Here is a 20,211-nt window from a genome sequence, read left to right as displayed (position 1 = left end):
AAATGTTCTATATCTGCGTCTATCCAGTAGCAGCCATGAGTCAAATGTAAGTATTGAGCACTTGAAATGTGTTTAGTGCACCCGAGGAACTGAATTTTCATTATTAATTAATTTAAATTTAAATACTCATATATGATTAGAGGGCACAGCATTGGACAGTGTAGATCTAGAATCACCTACTTAAGAAAATAACTTCTGGATGAATTTGATCCATGGAAGGGTCTCCTTTGGACAAAGCAGTGTACCACAATACTTCCTGCGAGATTCCATTACACCCTTCCTTCGCAGAAGCCAGCAGTTCTGCCCTGTATAGTGATTGCTGTTGTGTTATTCTGTAATTCAGATATACACAAAGGAGAACTAATAAATTATAGCCTCTCTCTGAAGACTTCTCCTAGGAAACAACATTTGCATTTGGTCTTAAAGGAAAGGAAGTTGACTCTAAGGTTGGTGGCTGATGGTGAATAGGAGGAATGGACAGCGAGGAAGAGGAAGGGATTTCAGATAGAAATGAGAAAGACCATGGCATGACCAGGGAATATTTGATAGTACAGAATAACTGGCACAGGGAATATTTGATAGTACAGAATAACTGGCACACAAGGAGCCTTGTGAGGAGCAGGAGGAGAGAACCAGCAAATTGAAAAAATATAGTAATATATATTCTTGAAATACTGTCCAAGTATTGCTAATCACATATGTATGATTTTTTAATCTTTCCCTTTTTTTTTTTTTTTTGCTTTTTAACAAAACATCTTTTTGTTTTAGTCATTAAAAAAAACAACTAAAATCACAACTTTGCTTAAATTTATTACTTGGACAAGATTGAGATTTAGGAAATTTATTGCCACGATATCACCAATGGTTTATAATTTACAAGACTTTGGATTAGACATTAGCCAGTTATTATTTCCTCTAATGCCTTACCTCACCATGGTCTAATAACATTCAGGAAATCCAAGACACAAAAAGGAAAGAGTGGTCTTGAAAGCTAAATATAGTCACTGAAAACTGATGCAATCATGTAATAAAATATGGCATAAGTTCTATGATATGCTCATAATATCTGCTAAAGCAATTAGAATCCATGCAACTAGATTTCCTTTTAGATGTATTGCTGAAAATGAAAACTGTTTCAGCCCATACAAGGCATATTAGCTCTGCAATTTAATTGTGTACATTGGTCTTAGGATTTGTCTTATTACTTGCATATGTGACCTATTTATCACTCTTCTAAAACAATCACTGGGTAGCGATCAGTGTTCGTAAGGCATTCCTAGCAGAGCCAGACAGTGACCTAAGTGATGTATCATATATGACAACATAGAATATTAACATACAATTTTATTAGTACAGTGTTCTTTGAGAATGCGTCAGTATCTTTGATCATATCTACTAGGTCTTGCTCCCTAGATAACAGAAACACCAGTATTGGTATCTCTGAATCAGTTACATTAAGTTTATCAGACATATTAACAAAGTGGTCTTTTTTCATTGACAAATTTATACATTTAATGCTATTTAATGATATTGTAACTTTTAGAGATTCCCAATAAAATATGTTAATGGATTTTTGGTTATGTTCATTTTGAAAGAAAATCAGAGGTTAGGAAAAAACACTACCTTTTTTTCTAATTTAAAAGCTGTTTTTCAGAAAACCTTTTCATTTAGACTGTCCTCTCTCTATAGGAAAGAACAATTCTCAATACATTGAGGGAGATTAAAGCATTTACATCTATTGTAAATCTTCTGTCCTAATTTTTACTGATGAAAATATAGCCAGGATTTCCACTTGGCTTGAGAGATTTCTATCAGTGTAGATGATTTTATTGTGGCAACTATAAACAATGGAAAAGGGAAGGTAATGAGTATTTTTTGAGGGCCTACTAAATATGTGTTATACACATTATTAAAAATAAATCTTAATATCAACTGTATCCTCCTTTTACAGTCGAGGAATCTGAGTTTCAGAAGAGTTCAGGGACTTGCCTAGGCCCAGAGCTAATAAACGGAGAGCCAGGGATAACACCTAGTTCTGTCCTATTTCAACGCCCTTAGGTCCCATTACTACATATAATGGGTATGAATTTTACACTACAAACATCTGTATGTAAGAAAGAAATGCCATTTTCCTTCCCTATCCGGAAATCAAATTATATTTATTTCAGCCTTGCATCTCACTGGGCTGGAAAGGAAATTCAATTTGTGTTACTCCTCCATAGTATCATACAAGAATACAGAATTACATGGTAGGTACCCAGAAATTTGGGTAAGAGTTACATTTAAAGGAAAGATACTGTGTAACAGTGAAAGAGGCAAGGAATCTAGTATTTATATATAATGTACAAAAAGGAGGAGAGGAAAAGACCAGCTTTGAGCATATTACCCCACACCATGACCAAGGATAGTTTTTCATTTTCTCTTGAACCATAACTGACATGATTAACCTCTCTTCCTATTAAGTCAAATCTTAGACCTTGTAAATCAAATATAACAGGAGGTTGGAAGTATTTCTCATCTACTTTGGCATTGTCTGATTAATTTTGGACATTTTATCCCATTACATAAAGTATCCCATACTCTGAGGGATATCTTCATCAACATTGTAAAATGTCTTAAGAAAACAAGAAGCTTATAACACTTTTTTATAATAATGTTTTCAACCACACCACTATTTCTCTTGGTGTTTCCTCTAACCAGTGAGAAATAACCATCTAAACGAATTTTAATATTTCCATGATTTGTGGCAATAGGGTATAGAAGTTTTGCTAAGTATATTGATTTTTTGACTATTTTCTATTTTTTAATCAAAATATATCTAAATATTTCTTAAGAGGTTCTTGGATGTTATTTAGCATATGTCAATCTTTTCTTATATATTATAATCTTAATATTCAAATGCCTCAACAAATTTGTATTTTTAAACAAGTCTGGAATTTGGTGACATAACTGCCCTTAAAAATATTTCTTTCACAATTACACTAGGAAAATTTACAATAATGGCAACAACTTTTTGTTAACTTTTTGTATTACTTTGTTATAGTGGTAATAAGATCAGTATTAAAAGAATAGAAATAAAGTACACTTGTATTTTGTTTTGCTGCTTTAAAATCCTTTATTTATTTCTGTAATCCTCATTGGATTATTTATTTCTTATCCCCATTGACTCTTAGTGACCAGAAGCTCAGAGATGTTAAACGGCAACCAAAGAGCCAGAGCTAATCATTGGCCTGTCACTACAACTTATTACAGTTCTGAGAAAGCCATAAATTATTGCACAGTATAAATTTAGAACTAAGGGAAAGAATCATCATTGCTACGGGATACTTAATTACCAAATACAGAATCAATGCAAGGAGAAAATAGAATCTGTAATTCTCACCCACAATAAAAAAAATGGGGAACTCTTTTCGTTTGCTTCCGTTTTCACTTTCCCTCCCTATTTTAGCTGAGCTACAAGAGTCATAATTTAAAACCATGCCATTAGCGTCATCAGAAATATTAAATGTTAAATAAAGTGATTCCTACAGACCATAAAATGAACACCTTTTATTATTCTAAGATAGAAAATTCTTTTATGTGAACAACAGAGAAATTGCCAAAAAAGCTATTTTATTTCAGTCTAAGGACAAGTTAATGTGCTACTGAAAAAAGCATACATATTCTGACCTAATTAATTCCCATGGCACCTGGTTTTGAAAAGAGTGCTCAGAAATGTCCCCAAATATACTCCCCATTGTCACCCACCAGCTTCAGTGGGTAGGTACATTCTGACCACAGGGTCTCGGGCGTAAGTTAGTTACACCTTTATCAAGGCTTTTATTACATTACATTCCTGCACATGTTCTACATTGGGATGAATGTATATTTTTATATGTAGTTAAATGTTCAGTCCTGATTCTGGGAACATGGGCCTTACTTGGACAGACTTCCCTGTGATAAAGCCGTGTGCCCTCTGTACTTCTTGTTCTAATTGCACCAACTCCAGGCACACCTCCCCTAACATACAGTTTGCTTTTCACTACTCAGAGAGGTAGTTTCAGGTACCTTACAGCCTACCAATCTGAGTAACTTACAAGTGCTTGAGAAGCATGTAAACATCAAAGTTATAGGGGACACAAAGTGGGGGAAGTGACTGCTATGCCTACTTATGATTTCTTTCCAGAAAGTATATGTAGTAAGGTAAGATAGCATACTTTTTTCCTTGATATCCAAGATAGTGAATTGCTACTTTTCTTGTCTGTACAAAGGAAGACGTCATTTTATTTAAATTTAAAATTATTTTTTTCTAGAACCAGTAGAATAGCTCTTGACATACCTACAGGATAAAATGATCACACTCATCACACTCTACTCTTATCACGACAGGTCGCATTCTTTACAGTTCATTTATGCAGTGAGACTTGCAACATGCCAAATGCTACTAAAAATTATGAAGCCAAGGAGATATTTGGCTAATAATTGCCATGTTTTAATTCCACTTAATTGATTTTGCCAACTACAAACTTTATGCAAAAGAAAATACCTCTTGCTTTTGGATGTAAATCCTCAACTTCTCTGAATAACTGATATGTTAAAAATACTTTTTTTTTTTTTTTTTTATCAACAGGACAACATTTTTAAACTGGAGGACTCACATTTTGAAAATGGCCGTGGGAAGAGTCCATATGATCCTAAACTGCTGACAGCATCTCTTTTAATTGGTGCGTAGTCAACAATCAAACAGTGAATTTTCTAGAGATAATAATCAGGTTCCATGTTCTTTCAGATCTATCAAGATTTTCCATTATTAATCGTAAATATTTCAGGAGTATATCAGTGGTGATATGGTCAAATATCTTGAAAATGAAGAAAAAATGCTAAATGTTTTGACAAATACACTATCTAGTCTGTGATTTTTTTTTTAATCGAAAAGGTTTAATTGTATCTAATAAATGGCTGCTCAGTCAATATACATCCCCACTTGAACTTTAAAATTTTTCATTTGTGAGAAAATGTTTTTGGTTTTCATTTCATGAAAATGGTGTTTAAATAGGGAAATTTGACGTGACAGAAAGGAAGAATCGGATTCAGTCTATCCTGTTAATTATAATTCCAAAATCTGTCACACGCTCAACATTTATACAACTTAAGTAGTACAATCAGTCTAAGTGATAGTACAGTTGGCAAGAGACCACATTGTGTTGCTTGTGTTGACACATCCTATCTTGTTGGACATTTTGGCCTAGTAAAGACCTTTTGTATTCTCCTTTTATGACTTTAAGTTTTGTGTTTTAACTATCTAACAAAAGGTTTTATGTGGTTTCCTTTACCCTTTTCTCTAACCATCTTCTTTTCTAGTTTCCTTCTTTTCTCATTTCCTTCATTGCTGCCAATGGGTTGTGAATGCTTAGGCATATAGTTCAGGAGGATACAAAGGTAGAAGGGGAGAGAACTTCAGTCTGTACAGAAAGATAAAGAATAGTTTCTACACCATTATACCCACCTCTGAACTTGGGCTAACTAAATAAACAAACAATAAGTGATAAATCATTAAACAGTTTTTAAAAACTGAACATATCCGCAACCTAAAACACATGAGATTCTGGACCATTATTCTGTTCCTGAAAATGTTTTTCATATAAACATGTAGAAATTATGTATTTTTTTCCTCTTTTGATAAAATATAGAAAGTAATCACTTGCTAGCATAATAAAAATAATGGTGAAACTTTTCAAATGTTAAATTTCAAATTAAATTTTGAATAATAAATCTAGATTTTTTAAAAGTTTAGGTTATTATCTGATTAGCACAAGTTTATAAAGTTTCCCCAGTCTTTTTCCTTTTACAAATAACTTTTTCTTACTCAAGAAAATAAAACCCTACACATCTTCATTACAACATTAAATTGAAGATATATTTCTGCCTAGTATTCTCTAAAGTGTTTATCACCGTGTTTCACTGATCCCTGTAATATTAAGAATAAAATTATTGCAGCATGAATTTTCTCCTCTATTTCTTTTCAAATGTAGACAATTTTAGTCTATTTGATTTACTCATGTAGCATTTTAACAAAAGTTTAAGACCTGAAGGAATGCAGCAAATTTAGCACACTTATAATTTTCCTATTCATGGAAGGCCTAGTTATTACATGTGGATAACTTCCTTAAGGGTAGGTACATACTGAAATCTGAAAGTTGTCTTAAACAAAGGGGAGGAGCCATACCTTGTTAGAACTTGCAGCCTATACTTATTTAAATTGCATGCTGAAAAAAAAAGATGGCTATTCTTGAAAAAGCAATATATAAAATTGTGCCTAAAGCAACTTTAATTTGTGGTATGTTTCTCTGTAGGGATTTGCTTGATTATTTATTTTAATATGCCATTGACAAAGGATGATGACAAGTAGGTATTACATAGTTCAGATGGTATGCACCCACACAAAGTCCACAAAGAATATGAAACTACTTATTTTTGTTTTTTTATTGGAATTTCTTTGAAAAACTAAATGAGGGAAGTTCAGCAAGTCAAGGAGAGAATGTCTGGCTAAAAAGAACAGTAGGCATTTCAGAAAATCAGCCTTTAAATGGAAGTCCAGATACTTACCCAATATGGTAAAATAATTTAGTGCAAGTTTCAAAGGTATAAAGATAGTACTTATTGACAAGAAATATTATTCAAGCTACAATAAATTAAGTTCTGAATCAATTGAATAAAAAGATACAGAAAATGAATCAGACCATTCTAGACCTGATAAAACCCCTTAATACCTCCAATACCATTTTAATTCAAGAGCTGCACTCCTTTTAATGAGGCTATTTGCTTCCTTTCTAATGATGCTATAAATTCTTTGTCTCACAGTACATTTAATTCCCCTTGTTGGGTTTTTCTTGGCATTTCTCTTGTGCTTCTTTAAAAAGAATGCTCAGTAATTTAATGGAGCTCTTTAACACATATATATTTTTTCTACAGCACCTCCAAAATTATTTCACATACAAGGGTAACAGCTGTCTCTGAAGTACAGCTTGTACATTTTATGTTAGAGATTGGGCCTTTGAGAAAGTCTATCTTCCCCAGATATTTTGGATCTATTCTCCTCTTTTCAGCACATAAGATAGAAAGTTTCAAGGTAGTACAGGCTTTATCCTTCCTCAATACTAGGAAAATAAATTCAGGTGTGGCACAAGTAATCTGTAAACTGGCCAGATAGATCTTGGCAGCAGATACTTATTGTACCACCAATTCTTCTATTAACCAACGTCAGCCAGTTGTAAACTAATAAAACCAGAAGAAAGCATAAAAAGTTAGTTTAGAAAAACTATCGAGGTTTAATGTAGTCTCTTTACAAAATGCCATGGGCTTTAAAAACTGATCATAAAAGAAAATTATGGATCCTCTCCTGAGCAATTCATGGTCATTGAAGTAAGTCCCCAAATTCTATAACATGTCCTAAGTTTTTCAAATCATTTTAGAAAAGTTAATTTTAAATCTCCTTTAATAAAGATCATTTTCATCAATATGAAACTGCTCCATTATTTCTTTTTAAAACATTTTTTTTATTTCATCCACCTGCAAATAATTTTATGACTTTCTTTAAAATTTCTATATTAAACATTGCAGTTGCTCTGCTCAGAATAAATGCCAGGTGTGAACACAATGCAAGAACAAAACCCAGAATTTTCCTCACTTATTAAATATTACCTCACATTTTTGTGACCTGAAATAAATAGTCCTTGAGAGCAGTTTTATGTCCTCATTGAAGCCTTTCCCAGGTATTGTGGCACAAATAATTTAGAAATACTCCATCAGTAATAAATATTATTGAGATCTATTTCAAAGGTCTGGGACTTTTAACTAAGGTTTATATTCTCAAGTTGGAATTCTGCCTTGCCCCAGGAAAGAGCACACTTTGGCATTAGAAAATGCTCTAATTTATTATTAGATCAAGTGTATTACTCCCTAAATTAATTGAATACAATTGAGTAAGTTATATGAATCTGAGATACAACTTCCTTGTACATAAAATGGCATGGCCAGGCTAGTTCCACTAGTGTGTTGTGAGGATTAAAATGACAACGTAATAATAGCACATTATTATTTTGGGTGTGTGCATATTTCTGGAATATATGTAGAAGGAGAGAGGAAAAAAAACTGGTAACAGTGGGTGCCTGTAGGGGGGCTGGGAGACAGATTTGGTACCTTATAAATTTTATATTTTTAGTTTTGTGCTATGTGCACATATTAAGTCTTCAAAGTGTTAATTTAAAGGACAATTTAAGTTTCAAAAGATAGCATATTATATTTATTGGTACAAAAAAGTTCCCAATAAATGTAAAAACGTAAGAAGATTATTACTCTTCCTATCCCACACCCTTCCAACCCTCCTATCCATGCCATATGTGTGTGTGTGTGTGTGTGTGTGTGAGTGAGAGAGAGACAGAGACAGAGACAGAGACAGAGAGAAAATATGAATCAGGAAGAGGGAGAAGGAGGAGAGGGAAATAAAGATTTTCCCCACTTCTGTTTCTAATTATTCTACTATTCTGGGAGTAGAATTTACTTAAGGTGTTAACAACATAATGGTGTGGTCTTTAGGTTTGTTTGATTTTTGCTGACATCCATGTCACACTTTTCACCTGTGGTAGTAATGCTACAATTTCACCAGGAAATTTTTTTTTTCACCTCCTGTTTCTCCTTACCACACCCTTCGTAGGAATTGTAATCTAGTATGTTAACTGATCTAAGCCATGTTTTTTTATTTTATTTTGAACAATGAATAGAAAGTTCAGAGGCTATATGAACTTCTGCATAATATGAGCTTCTCTGTTACCTCAGCCATGGTGAAAACGCAGCTCCCTAAATGGTTTTTGTTCATCTCAATAAAGAATGCATTCCTTAGAGACAGTTAAGAAAGAATGGCAGTGTACTCAAATAGCAACTTTCATTTTTTACAATTTCTAGATGGGTGGATACCTCTGTCAGCACTAATTTATCTTAGGTCAGTGTATTATTTTTAAGACATCAAACACCCCATATGGTATATCTTGAGAAGCTCAAAAACCTTATTGGGCAGAATATCCATAACCACTGATATATGTATAAAACAATTCCTTGAGTATATTATTCTACCTCTTTAATAAAATTAGACAAATGTCATGTTTACTTTCACTAATAGCTTAGAATATATGGACAGCCCAAAAGTATGTATGTGAACCACAATGCCATTTGAATCATTATCACGTAAGTTTCACCAAATATACTACTTCAGATTTTTAAGAAGAGTTCTTTCTAGGGTCAGAAAACTAGCAAATTTACACTATGCTCAGGAATCAACATATGACTTGATAACTTCATTAATTACCTGGAAATTACAAAAATGTTTGGCAAGTAGGCTTTTTTTTTTTTTTTTTTTTGGTAAACATATCTGTTCTCCAAAAATAAGTCAAATGAGATCTAGTACATTTCAGATAACCACCAAATGTAATGAGTCTTCAAAACATGGTAGAAATGCTCAATATTAAATGGAATGTACTCTGGATTGATATTATATTTCTGCTTAATGAGCATGCAAGAATAGAATACTCTGTCAAAGTTGGAGGCGAAAACAACAAAGAGGTCACATCTTTTCTGAAGCAATCATCCCTGTTCAGGAAACCTGATCTAAAAGAACAGTTATTGACACTGAGCATTAACGATATGAGAATGTGTCCTTCATAGGCACCTAATCATCTGGTGCCCTCCGGCTCATAGAAATCACCCTGACTTGTGCCAAAAATAATATTCAGATGGGAGGTAATTTCCTATAGCTAGAGGCAACTGGAGCCTAAACTGAAAGCCTTGCTTTGGCCTATAAGCCATTTGTTTAATTCAATTCTGTTTTAAGTAATAAGTTGAGCCAATAGCTGTTCTAGTGAGCTTTTCTCTGAACGATCGTCCCATCCTTTGTCAAAAGAGAAAGAAAATCAGCCCTGCTGACTTTGCCTTCATTTGTACTGATTTATACCTTTCTCACATATGGAGAAAAAGAGTGCAAATAACTTATCAAACAAGCAAACAAATGGCTGAAAGAAACGAACAAGTTTCTATATATAAGTAACAGTTTCTTCTGTTATTTCAGCCCCTTCCTGTATATAGTTTACGTAATAATAACCATGATTGTGGAACTTGCTCACGGTAAAACAAGTTGAATAGCAAAAAGAATGATAAACCATTAATTAATGGCATTCTTTACTTTTCCATTTCTGATTAGACTTCCTGGAAGATATAGTCTGTCTGCCTAGACTCTGATAATGAAATTGTTCAGTTTTTTGTCTTTTGGTTGCACTGCTTTCACTTTTCCTGATGTTCATTACCTAACCTGTGGTTCATAGTCAATGAGTTTCAACTAAAAATTTAATATATTTGATTTTTTAAGGGAAAGAGGACACAAGGCATCCTTTGACAGGTATTCCAACATGAAAATGTTTGAAATTGGCATGAACATTTTATGTTGCTTTCCCTATATATTTTAACTAATACTCACTTATTCACATAGACCAAGAAAAATCTTTCACCTGAAGTTTAAAAATCCATCATTCTATTTATCAAGTATTTGCAAAACAATGAAATATTAACCTTAATAGAAATGTTACAGTGATTTAATATAGCTTAATATTAAGGAGACAATATACATTTGAATGTTTCTGCCTTTGAAATTTACAGATAGATTTTCATAGCATTTTTGTGTTTTTAGAACAGAGTTCTTTCCTTGTCTTGTGGTAAGGTAAAATATTATTGCAGCAGATTATGGTTAGGACAAGTCAGATTTGAAATTGATATTTAATTAAATGAAGAGAGTACAAGGTGATTTTATATCCAAAGATACCATACTCTATTAGGATAACATATAAGCATTCTTCATTTAACTGTTAATTTCCACTGTATAAACTGCCTAGCCATCTTTTTTATTACTCTTGATTCACAACAATAAAGATTCAGTTATCAGTATTTTATAACTCAGTTTCCAAGATAAGTAATCTTTCTATTAATGCTTAGGATAGTAACTTGGATTTGTTGAGTAATTGTCTGTGTAGCTCTTCTCCTCCACTCCAGAGATTCTCCAAAGCCAAGTCGATTCAAACACATCAGAGAACTACAAGTTCTACCAAAGGAATTTTGGGGGGAGTTGGATTACTGAGAATGCCTGTTTTATATGGCAAAGCATGTATTTGCAAGTGGCAACTGAGGATGCAAACAAAGGATACTATAAAAGCAGAAGAATAAGAGTCACAAAATCTTTTCCATTTATCTAATAAATACAAAATTCTCTTGGAAATGTTAGAGGATTATGCAAATTAAGTTATAATTTTTCTATGACCTCTTTATTCTCTGAATATTTTTCAAATCAGTGAATGCAAAAACAAAGTGAAGTCCAAAAGGGAAATAAGATTATATTTCTTCTGTAAACCCACAACTTATCTCTAATAAAGAAAAAAAAAAAAAAAAGATGCAAGTTTCACTGCAATTATGGGGACTCTTTGGAGAAATTTTTATAACTTTGTTTTGTTATGTATATAATTCACTGAAAACGGGCAGGCAACTATGCATTTTCTGGAAGAAACCACATAGGCACTTTCAGTTTAAAGGAAAGAAAGGGTAATTTTGACAAACTTCATTTATTAAAGGGTGGTATGGTTTAGTGTAACAGGTTTGGGATTAAACAGGCCTGGGTCTGAAACTTCAGCTAGTCATTAGCTAAACAACCTCGGGTTTCTTGAACTATAACATAAGGATAGTCATATTTATGTCATGGGGTTGTTGACAGAACCAAATGAAATAATTTGAAAGTGTTAAGCCCAGCACCTGATTGCCTGACAAGCATAAGTGTTAATCAGTAAATATTAACTTCTCTTTCTCCTCCCTTTCTTCCTTTCCTTTCAATTTTTTACCCTCTGATTATGACTCTTTCATTATTAAATTCTGCCCTAGAGTTAATTTAATTTAAATAAGAACCTGTTAAAGAAAAACAGAATCTTAAACTACAGTGATTATAACCTGAATATGTCAAAATTGCCCCTGCTTCAAACATGTTTATGTTATATCTTAGAGTCTTGTTTTTAGAAGACTGTATAATATCTTATACTGAGTTAGAACACTTCTTCACTTGATATATTAAAAGGAACTACTTGTTTTTAGAAGACTGTATAATATCTTATACTGAATTAGAACACTTCTTCACTTGATATATTAGAAGAAAAAAACTTAGAAAGGAAAATGCTGGTCCTTAATTATATAAAAAAATCCCATTTATTCAGATCTCACTAGTAAAGAAATATATTAGAAATTTAATTTTTACAATTAAAACAATAAGCAAGATTTTGTGATGATGCCCTAGTTTACTAAAAAAGGTCATTAGAAACATAGTAACTTTACACATATAAAAGCAAAAATAGTTTGCATTTTGCATTTTGTAAATTTGTCATTCTAGTCATAGTAGAAAGGAATAGAATTTCCTACTTTATCAATGTTCACTGAATCTGATTTCATTCAGCTTTTCTCTAAGCTAATATTAAATGAGTAGTGAGACTCTTAATCAGTTAATGATCATTTGGGAAAATACTTCCTTCAGTAAAGATATAGAATGAAAACTAATTAGTTTTGGATAATAATGCAGAGACTATTTTCTTTAGGGGATGGTCACAAAAAGAAACTTTGTATCTGTTTTATTTTGATTGATTTAATTGTATTAAAGGATGTTTATGTGGTTTTATTTTATTACACCACAGATGGAGAATTGTACTCTGGAACTGCAGCTGATTTTATGGGGCGAGACTTTGCTATCTTCCGAACTCTTGGACACCACCACCCAATCAGAACAGAGCAGCATGATTCCAGGTGGCTCAATGGTAGGTGGTGTGTGCAATAATGTATGCATGTGACATGTGGAAATGTATTAAGTCATTGGAAATATTCCCTTTAAAATACAAACAATACGACTTGAGTTTTAGTATGCTGTTAAGCTAATGGTGGTGACTTCACGAGGTGGGTGTGAGAAAGTTGGGCATACACAAAAAGAGAGAGATTAAAAATTCAGGAAAATATTTGCTTTGTGCCAAAACTGAAGTCTCTCAGTGGTTAGCTATGGAAAGGAATAGATCTGGGCTGGAGCCACGGAAGGGAGGCAATGGAAAAAGATAAGATGACTTACCAATCCTGTCCTACAAGGAAGGACACCACAAGAGATCTCACGGTGCAGTTTTTATTATTTTTTTGTTGTTGTTTTGTTTTTTAACCTCCACATCTCTCATCATTCAATTGAGAGCATCATGTAAGTTACTGAACATTTTAAAAAACTGAAGTTCTAATAATATCACATTGATCATGTTTTGAAATTTTCAAAGAGCTTTTACATCATTATTTCATTTTGATTCTCCTTTTTCCGTCCTAAAACCTCCTCCCCCATTTTTATAGGTGAGGTAATTAAGGCCAATATCTTGTCTAAGATTACATCTAACCTAATAGAAGATTTGGAATAAGAATCCAGTGTCTTGAACTTCAGGCACTGGCTTTACTACTCGATTGAGAAGTTGTTGTTGTTAAGTGTGTAAATAATGCTAGAATAGCATAAACTGTACAAAATTGTGTATGCGTAAAACAAATAAATACTCTTATTCAGGATTTTCACCAAGGAGTCCTTATATCTCCTACTCCCCAGAGTTTTATTTATTTATTTATTTTTGAATATTCACTTACAAATTCATCAAACATTTTTATAAAGATCCTCACATTATCATCATGGTTATTTTTCTTATTAAGTAATTATCCCTGTTTATCTCTGCCTTCAACTTTATAAAATGAAGCTACCGAGTCCCTAATCTCCCAGTCTATGAACTTTTTCCCATTTCCACATGTCTCATTAATAACAATAGTGCTCACAGTTAACGAAATTTTCAGTAAGATGCTTGATTATCTCCCTCTTTGAACTTCTGCCACACTTGTTTTGCCTTCCCTTACTTTTGGGGAACCCCAAAATTCATGAAGACCATGAGTTTTGTGTGACAATCTTTGTTCTGATCTATCCCAAACTCCAAAGTGAATATTAAAAACATAAAATGTTTACTTTGGTCAGCATCTTTTCCCTCTTGCTGCAACATTTCTGATTGTCCTATTATTTTTCATGTGTTAGTGAAAAAGATGTATCTCTTACCTTCCAAGTTTGGACTTTCTGCCTTTGCTTTAAATTGCATTGGTGGTCTTCCAGAAATTTACCCAATTTGCATTTATTTAATTGTCTTTATCTCCTCTTCCACACTAATTTCTTCCCCTGGTTCTAAAACTTGCTCGTCTATCCTGCCCTCTCTTAATCCTTTTATTTTTCCTTTGGCCATGAAGTCCCCATATGTCTATTTCCATAGCATGTTTCATACTTGTTTACTCAACTTTTTCACTACTTTCAGCCACTTTCAATCTAACTTTTACTCAATAGTTTATTTTGCCCTTCCAAAGGTCACTAAAGGTTTTCTACTGCCTTATATCAATCTCTATTTTAGACAATCTCTTCTGCAGTATTTGTCAGTGATAACCAACCCTTTCTCTTTACATAGAATAACTTCTCTTAGCTTCCCCTATTTCCTACTCTCCTAAGTTTCCTCGAAGTTTGATATCACCTTTTTGTTGTTATCTTCTTAAATGGAGATGATTCCCAAGGTCATTAATGATCGAATACAAATATTGTGGCACCAAAAGAGCTTGGACACAGGATCAAATACCCTGAGGGAAGGGAAGGTAGAATTATACCTGGGTGACTGTCTGTAAAATTGGTGACTTCATCCGGGAAAACAGAAGATGTTGCAAAGAAGAGAAGTCTATGTCTAAAACTATAAAAGAGAGCCACTCCCCAAAAGTCCAAAAGGCAAATTTGAACTGTCCATTGTCAATTATTACGCTGAGATTTGTGGAGGGAGATGAGATTAAGTACAAGAACATTTGTTGCTAGCACCGGAGAAGATAGGATCCCAGGGGATTGTACTTACTTTTAAGACAAAAAGAAACATGATTTGTCATAGAATTGGTCTAGCTTAAAAAATCAAGAGTAGAATGGACAACATGGTCACTTAATTCAAATGGCTTATGTTCGAGTGTAAGAAGCAGACATTCCAGTAAGTAAATGCCAATACTGTGTATGTGTGATAATATGCTGTGGGACTACAGAAGATAATTTGTCTACTTCTATCTGGAGGAAATAATTGGAATCTTATGAAGCTAACATTAATATCAGTGTGCAGATGAACATGAAAAGGAAGAGAATGAAGCTGGTAAATAATTTTAGAGATAAGTAGGCATGAGTGGATGAAGCATTAGTGAGTTGAAGAGTAGGATAAGGATTTGAGACTTACTGCTTTAATATATAAACATGGTTTAGTGTCTGACTAGGTATAGAGAAATGACAAGGATCAAGAAATTAATCATGAGAAATGTCGATGATCAAGAAATTAATCATGAAACTGAGATTCTAGCAGGAGGAATGGGTGACCAGTGATACCAGTATCAAGCATATGGAAGACCCAGGGTGAGGATGGAAATAGTGAATTAAATTTTGGATATGAGCTACCAGTTGTAGTAAGGGTATAGAAATAGGTGCGTGTATGTTTGCATTTATGTATATGTGTGTTATTTAGAGTATAAAAAGAAGTTAAAGCTGGAAATGGGTGTGGCTGTATTACAATAAAACTGTATGTACAAAAGCAAGTGGAGGACCAGATTTGACCCAGAGCTGTAGTTTGCCATGGTTATAAGGGATCCATGACCAAGTCCCAACTTCTTAGCCTGCCTCACCTCCACTCCATGCTTCTACGAACTCTGTTCAATAGCCATAGGAGAATGCTCACTCTCTGAAAATGCTACACTGTTTACCATCATTATGCCCATGCCTCCAAGTCTAGAAAGATCTTTCTCCTTTTACATCGTTAACAAACATATTAATTCTTATAGGCCCAACATAAATGTAAGCTCTTCTGTGAAGGAAAAATGTATTGAAATAACTGTTTCTCTGTTTCTTTTTATTAGCATTTTGATTTTGAGTAGCATATTTTGTTATGTTCAATTGTATGTGTATCCCAATAAACCTCCAAGCACAATAAATTGAACATAGTTTATATACAAATATCACTATAATTATTTCAGAAATATTTTCGTTTTCAATATGATCATTTACTAAAAAATATGTTTAGGTTGAAAAAGTTTCCTCTACTTATCAAGGAAACAAAAATTTGGGAAAGCAAACCTCTTAATGCTGATATCTGGTCTATTCTCATACTAGAATATTTATGTGGGAGGGAAATATTTTTTATTCAGAAAGAAGGGGCTTTGATCTACTAAGAACTATAAAGGGCATACAGGCTTTCACTGTCCCTGAGAAAGAAAATCTCATCATAAGACGGAATAATATAAAGTAGAATATAGTATCCATTTCATTTTTATGATCTTAGAGAAAAAAGTCAAGTTAAAGCTGTTTTTGTGCTGCACAGTCACATGTTGACAGCTGAGTCTGAAGAATTTACACTGTGGGAAAACATAGTTATTGTCCACAGCTCTGTACTGCATCTCTGAAAATGTGTAGCTCATTGGAGAATTCAGTTATCAGTCTCTCAGCACTAAATGTGAGAACTGATTTTTCCAAATTAGCACAAAGGCTACATCTGACAGGGTGCAGAAACCAGAACTGCTGCAAGATGGAGGATGCAGACATGTTTGAGATAGAACCAAGGGACTGTGTATCGCAAGCCTCATGAAATTAAATACCATGCCAGAATAAAATTGGAAACATAATGTTTATACATTCATGCATAAAATAAATGAGTTTTGAGGCATCAGCATACACTACACATTCCTTCATGCTGCTAGAAGTAATAAAGTACCTTGCAAGGTACTTCCTGAAGGATCTTCAGGGTTACTAAAACTAAACTTGGGTAAAGGATTTTCTTTACTGTTCTCAAATCAATTCAAGTCATTTGGAAGAATCAGATGGTCTATTTCAGATGAGTTTCAGTAAAGACAAACAAAAAGAAAACAGTTGTCTAGAATTGGATCTTGAAACATCTTGATTTTTTAAATTGGGATTTGACTGTTTTTATAATTATTCACTAAAATGTGCATTTTTGTAGTAGTGTCAATAAATGTTTAAATTTAGTTTCATTTTAACAGGCTAGATAAGGAATGAATAACTGTTTGAGATGAAGAAATTTGAGAGACGGAATCTATTGATTTGCAACATAATTGCTTTCTTTATCCTCATCACTTAAATAAGCCTCTCATTTAAAGTTGCTAGAAGTCAGACAACTTCTGATTTCAGAAAATTTACTGTCATTGGTTTACATGGACATGTCCAAACTCAGTATTGTGTGTGTGTGTGCGCGCTATATAAATTCTCCCAATACAGTATTGTTTCAAACTTCAATTCCCATTTTGAGTACTAATCATATGGAAATTGAGAAAAATTTTTCTATATATTCATAGTAAATAAACAAATAATATGAAAGGAAGGCAATGATGATGTTTAAACTACTGTTATGGTTATGATTTCTTAACTTTTTCTATGTAAATAACACTACCTAGTGTGGTACATATTAGCCGTCCATGTGGTTGGCTAGCCTACATTTATTTTTCCAATTGATGGACATAGTTACTGACTGACGGAGACAATATTGTTTATTTCTTGGACTAATATTGAAATGCTATATGATTTGGAGGAAAGACTATAGTCTTCAGAGTAAGAAAAATTATGATTTCACCTCGACTTTGGCTCTTATATGTAATGGCAGGACAATACTACGATACCACCTATTGTTGTGAAAAAAATGATAATGTGTAAAAAGCACCAAGCAAATGCTTATCACATAGTAAGCACTTAATAAATGTCAATTATCACTGTATCCTCTACCCCTTTCCATTGGGTGGAGCATGCTTTGCAAGCTTGGTCAGACTCATTCTGTGAGTAATTATATTTGAGTCAGGGTGAAAGGGCAGCCAGAGTCAGGTTTAATATATCAAACCACATGGATCCTTGAGAGAGCCAAGGCCTGGTGCACACAAACAGACCTAATTATAGTTCCCGGAGTGTGAGGCTTTCCCACTCATTTCAGGAAGACCTGTTTTCTTTTAGTGGAATTTCCTAAAAGGATAGTGCCTGTGGATAGACCAACCCACTTGCCTTTTTTCTGTAATTGAAATAGTATGCAAGCCATCATTCCACTTCCTTTCCCTTGTAACACTCACACCAGGATGGCCTGCCACTAGTGGAATCAGCATTGTTTCCTCTGTGGTCACGCACTAGGATATTTCATGTTCTCCTAAGATGCAAATCATTCCACCAAATGCAATTTTAGAAGAAGAGATCCAGGAAATAGGTCTACAAATAAATCATGAGAGCACAAATTAAAACTACTTGATACCAATCTCAATACTGAAGCTATCTAATCTCGAAGCACTTGACAACTCTTTTGATAAACTATTTTAATTCTACCATCATTGGAGGCATAAACTGTGTCCGAGTATTCAACTAGGTATTTTTTAATAAGCAGACTGAATTATCTAGTTTCGTATAACGTCAGATTTCTTAATAATGCCATTTTGGATTATTTCTCTGGCTTAAGTTGGTAATATTTTGCTGACCTTTAGAGAAAAAAGAGTCTGTAAGCCTTACTTTATGGTTTGTGGAGCAGTTGAGTATTATAGCAGCTGAGTGATCATTCAGTTAAAACAATAATAGCAACAACAACAAAAGTCCTCTTTAGTTTTCATAGCCTATGAAAGAAGGAACAAGAATATAGTATTTTTTAATGTCTATCACATTTTCCATGAGTTACACATTGTATTCATTAGATAGCAATTCTGGGGTATCAACAAATAAAACTGACAATATATGGTTATTTTTCATGAAATTTCCCTGAAGCATAAATGTGTTATAGTTTAAAATAAGTGCTCATATCTATACCTAAACACAACTTAGAAGCAGTCTGTTTTGTCTTCTCTTGAATCTATTATCCAGAAAAATTTTCATCGTAATAAAGAATGCATACCTTCTTCTAATATAATCCTTTCAAAAAAAAAATGCCATTACATTATTCTACTTTGTAAATAAATGTAATAAAATCCCTAAATACGCCTTTTTTTTTCATAAAGAGCTGGAATCTTCCAAAATATACCTTACCCAGGCCTATTTTCTATGTTCACGTTTGTCCAAGGAACAAAATTACTTTTAACCTATTTTGTGTGAAAGTACACTGCACTAAAAAAAAAACTGAAGAAAACTTTGAAATCAAAACTGATGAGTGGTAATATGCTGATTGTCCTCCTTTCAGGCTTCTAAGAAAATCTATCTGGATAAAATTGCTAGGATATGATATTTTACTTTTTAAAATGTTAGTCTAAAAAGAATAATTCTCAAATATGGCATATTTGTCACGCATTTTGAATCACAATTTAGTAATTAACAATCAGACGGTGAGAGTAAAAATATGACATTTATGAATATTATTACAATTGCTTAAAATAATTTCACTATTTAAACGGAATTTGAGTAACACTTATAAAAACAAAATAATAACTTGGACAATTCTTTAAATTAAAGCCAGCTTCTCTTTTTCTCTTGGTTCTTTAAGATTTTCTCTCTTGTCTCACCATCAGTTTGATGAATACAGAGCCTGTCTATACCAATTTCCTCTTCCAGTGTCACTACATTCAGAGCTCGGTGGGTCTCAATAGGGATTTACTGCTGACTTGGTAATCTGGGTTCATATGTGCAGTGACATCAAGCAAGAGATTTACCGAGAGAAGTGGATGCCGTGACAATGCGTGTAACCATGGTGTGACCGGCCTCCCTGACATGGCTCTCAAAAGCTTTCCCTCTGTGAAAACAGAAGCCTGTTTGCAAATTAATTAGTTTCTGGCGGCAGCTTGATTGTTGACCCAGAGTTTGTAGAGTGGAAAAACAATCAGATTAGTGTGCTCAGGGTAAAAGACCAGTGCGCACTTGTGTGTGGCTTGCTCAACCATTGAAGCTATGAATGGAGTGAAACAAATTCTTTTCTGAGAAGCCTAGGCAGAGGTTAAGTGTGATGAGCCTCGAGCCCCCCAACAGCAGGGGCTGAGGAATTAAAGGATTTTAGCCAGATAAAGCTGAATGACTGGAAGCAATGCCATCGAATTTTAATGGCATGGATAGTTTTGACCAAAAAAAGGCACTTGTTACATTCT

At 33.5% G+C, this 20,211-nt stretch overlaps 1 protein-coding gene across 1 annotated transcript in view; it reads left to right on the top strand.

Annotated features, from left to right (window-relative positions):
- Positions 1-20,211, top strand: part of SEMA3A (semaphorin 3A) — a 225,140-nt gene that overhangs the window by 128,911 nt on the left and 76,018 nt on the right. The window contains exons 5-6 of the mRNA XM_037837473.1: positions 4,610-4,703; positions 12,744-12,863. Of these exons, the coding sequence (XP_037693401.1) occupies positions 4,610-4,703; positions 12,744-12,863 (214 nt within the window). The remainder of the gene's footprint in view (positions 1-4,609; positions 4,704-12,743; positions 12,864-20,211) is intronic.

The sequence above is a fragment of the Choloepus didactylus genome, chromosome 5 (genome assembly GCF_015220235.1).
Source record: "Choloepus didactylus isolate mChoDid1 chromosome 5, mChoDid1.pri, whole genome shotgun sequence".
NCBI classification, from domain to species: Eukaryota; Metazoa; Chordata; class Mammalia; order Pilosa; family Megalonychidae; genus Choloepus; species Choloepus didactylus.
The sequence above is the reverse complement of the archived record's forward strand: the minus strand, read 5'-3'. Positions and strand labels throughout refer to the sequence as shown.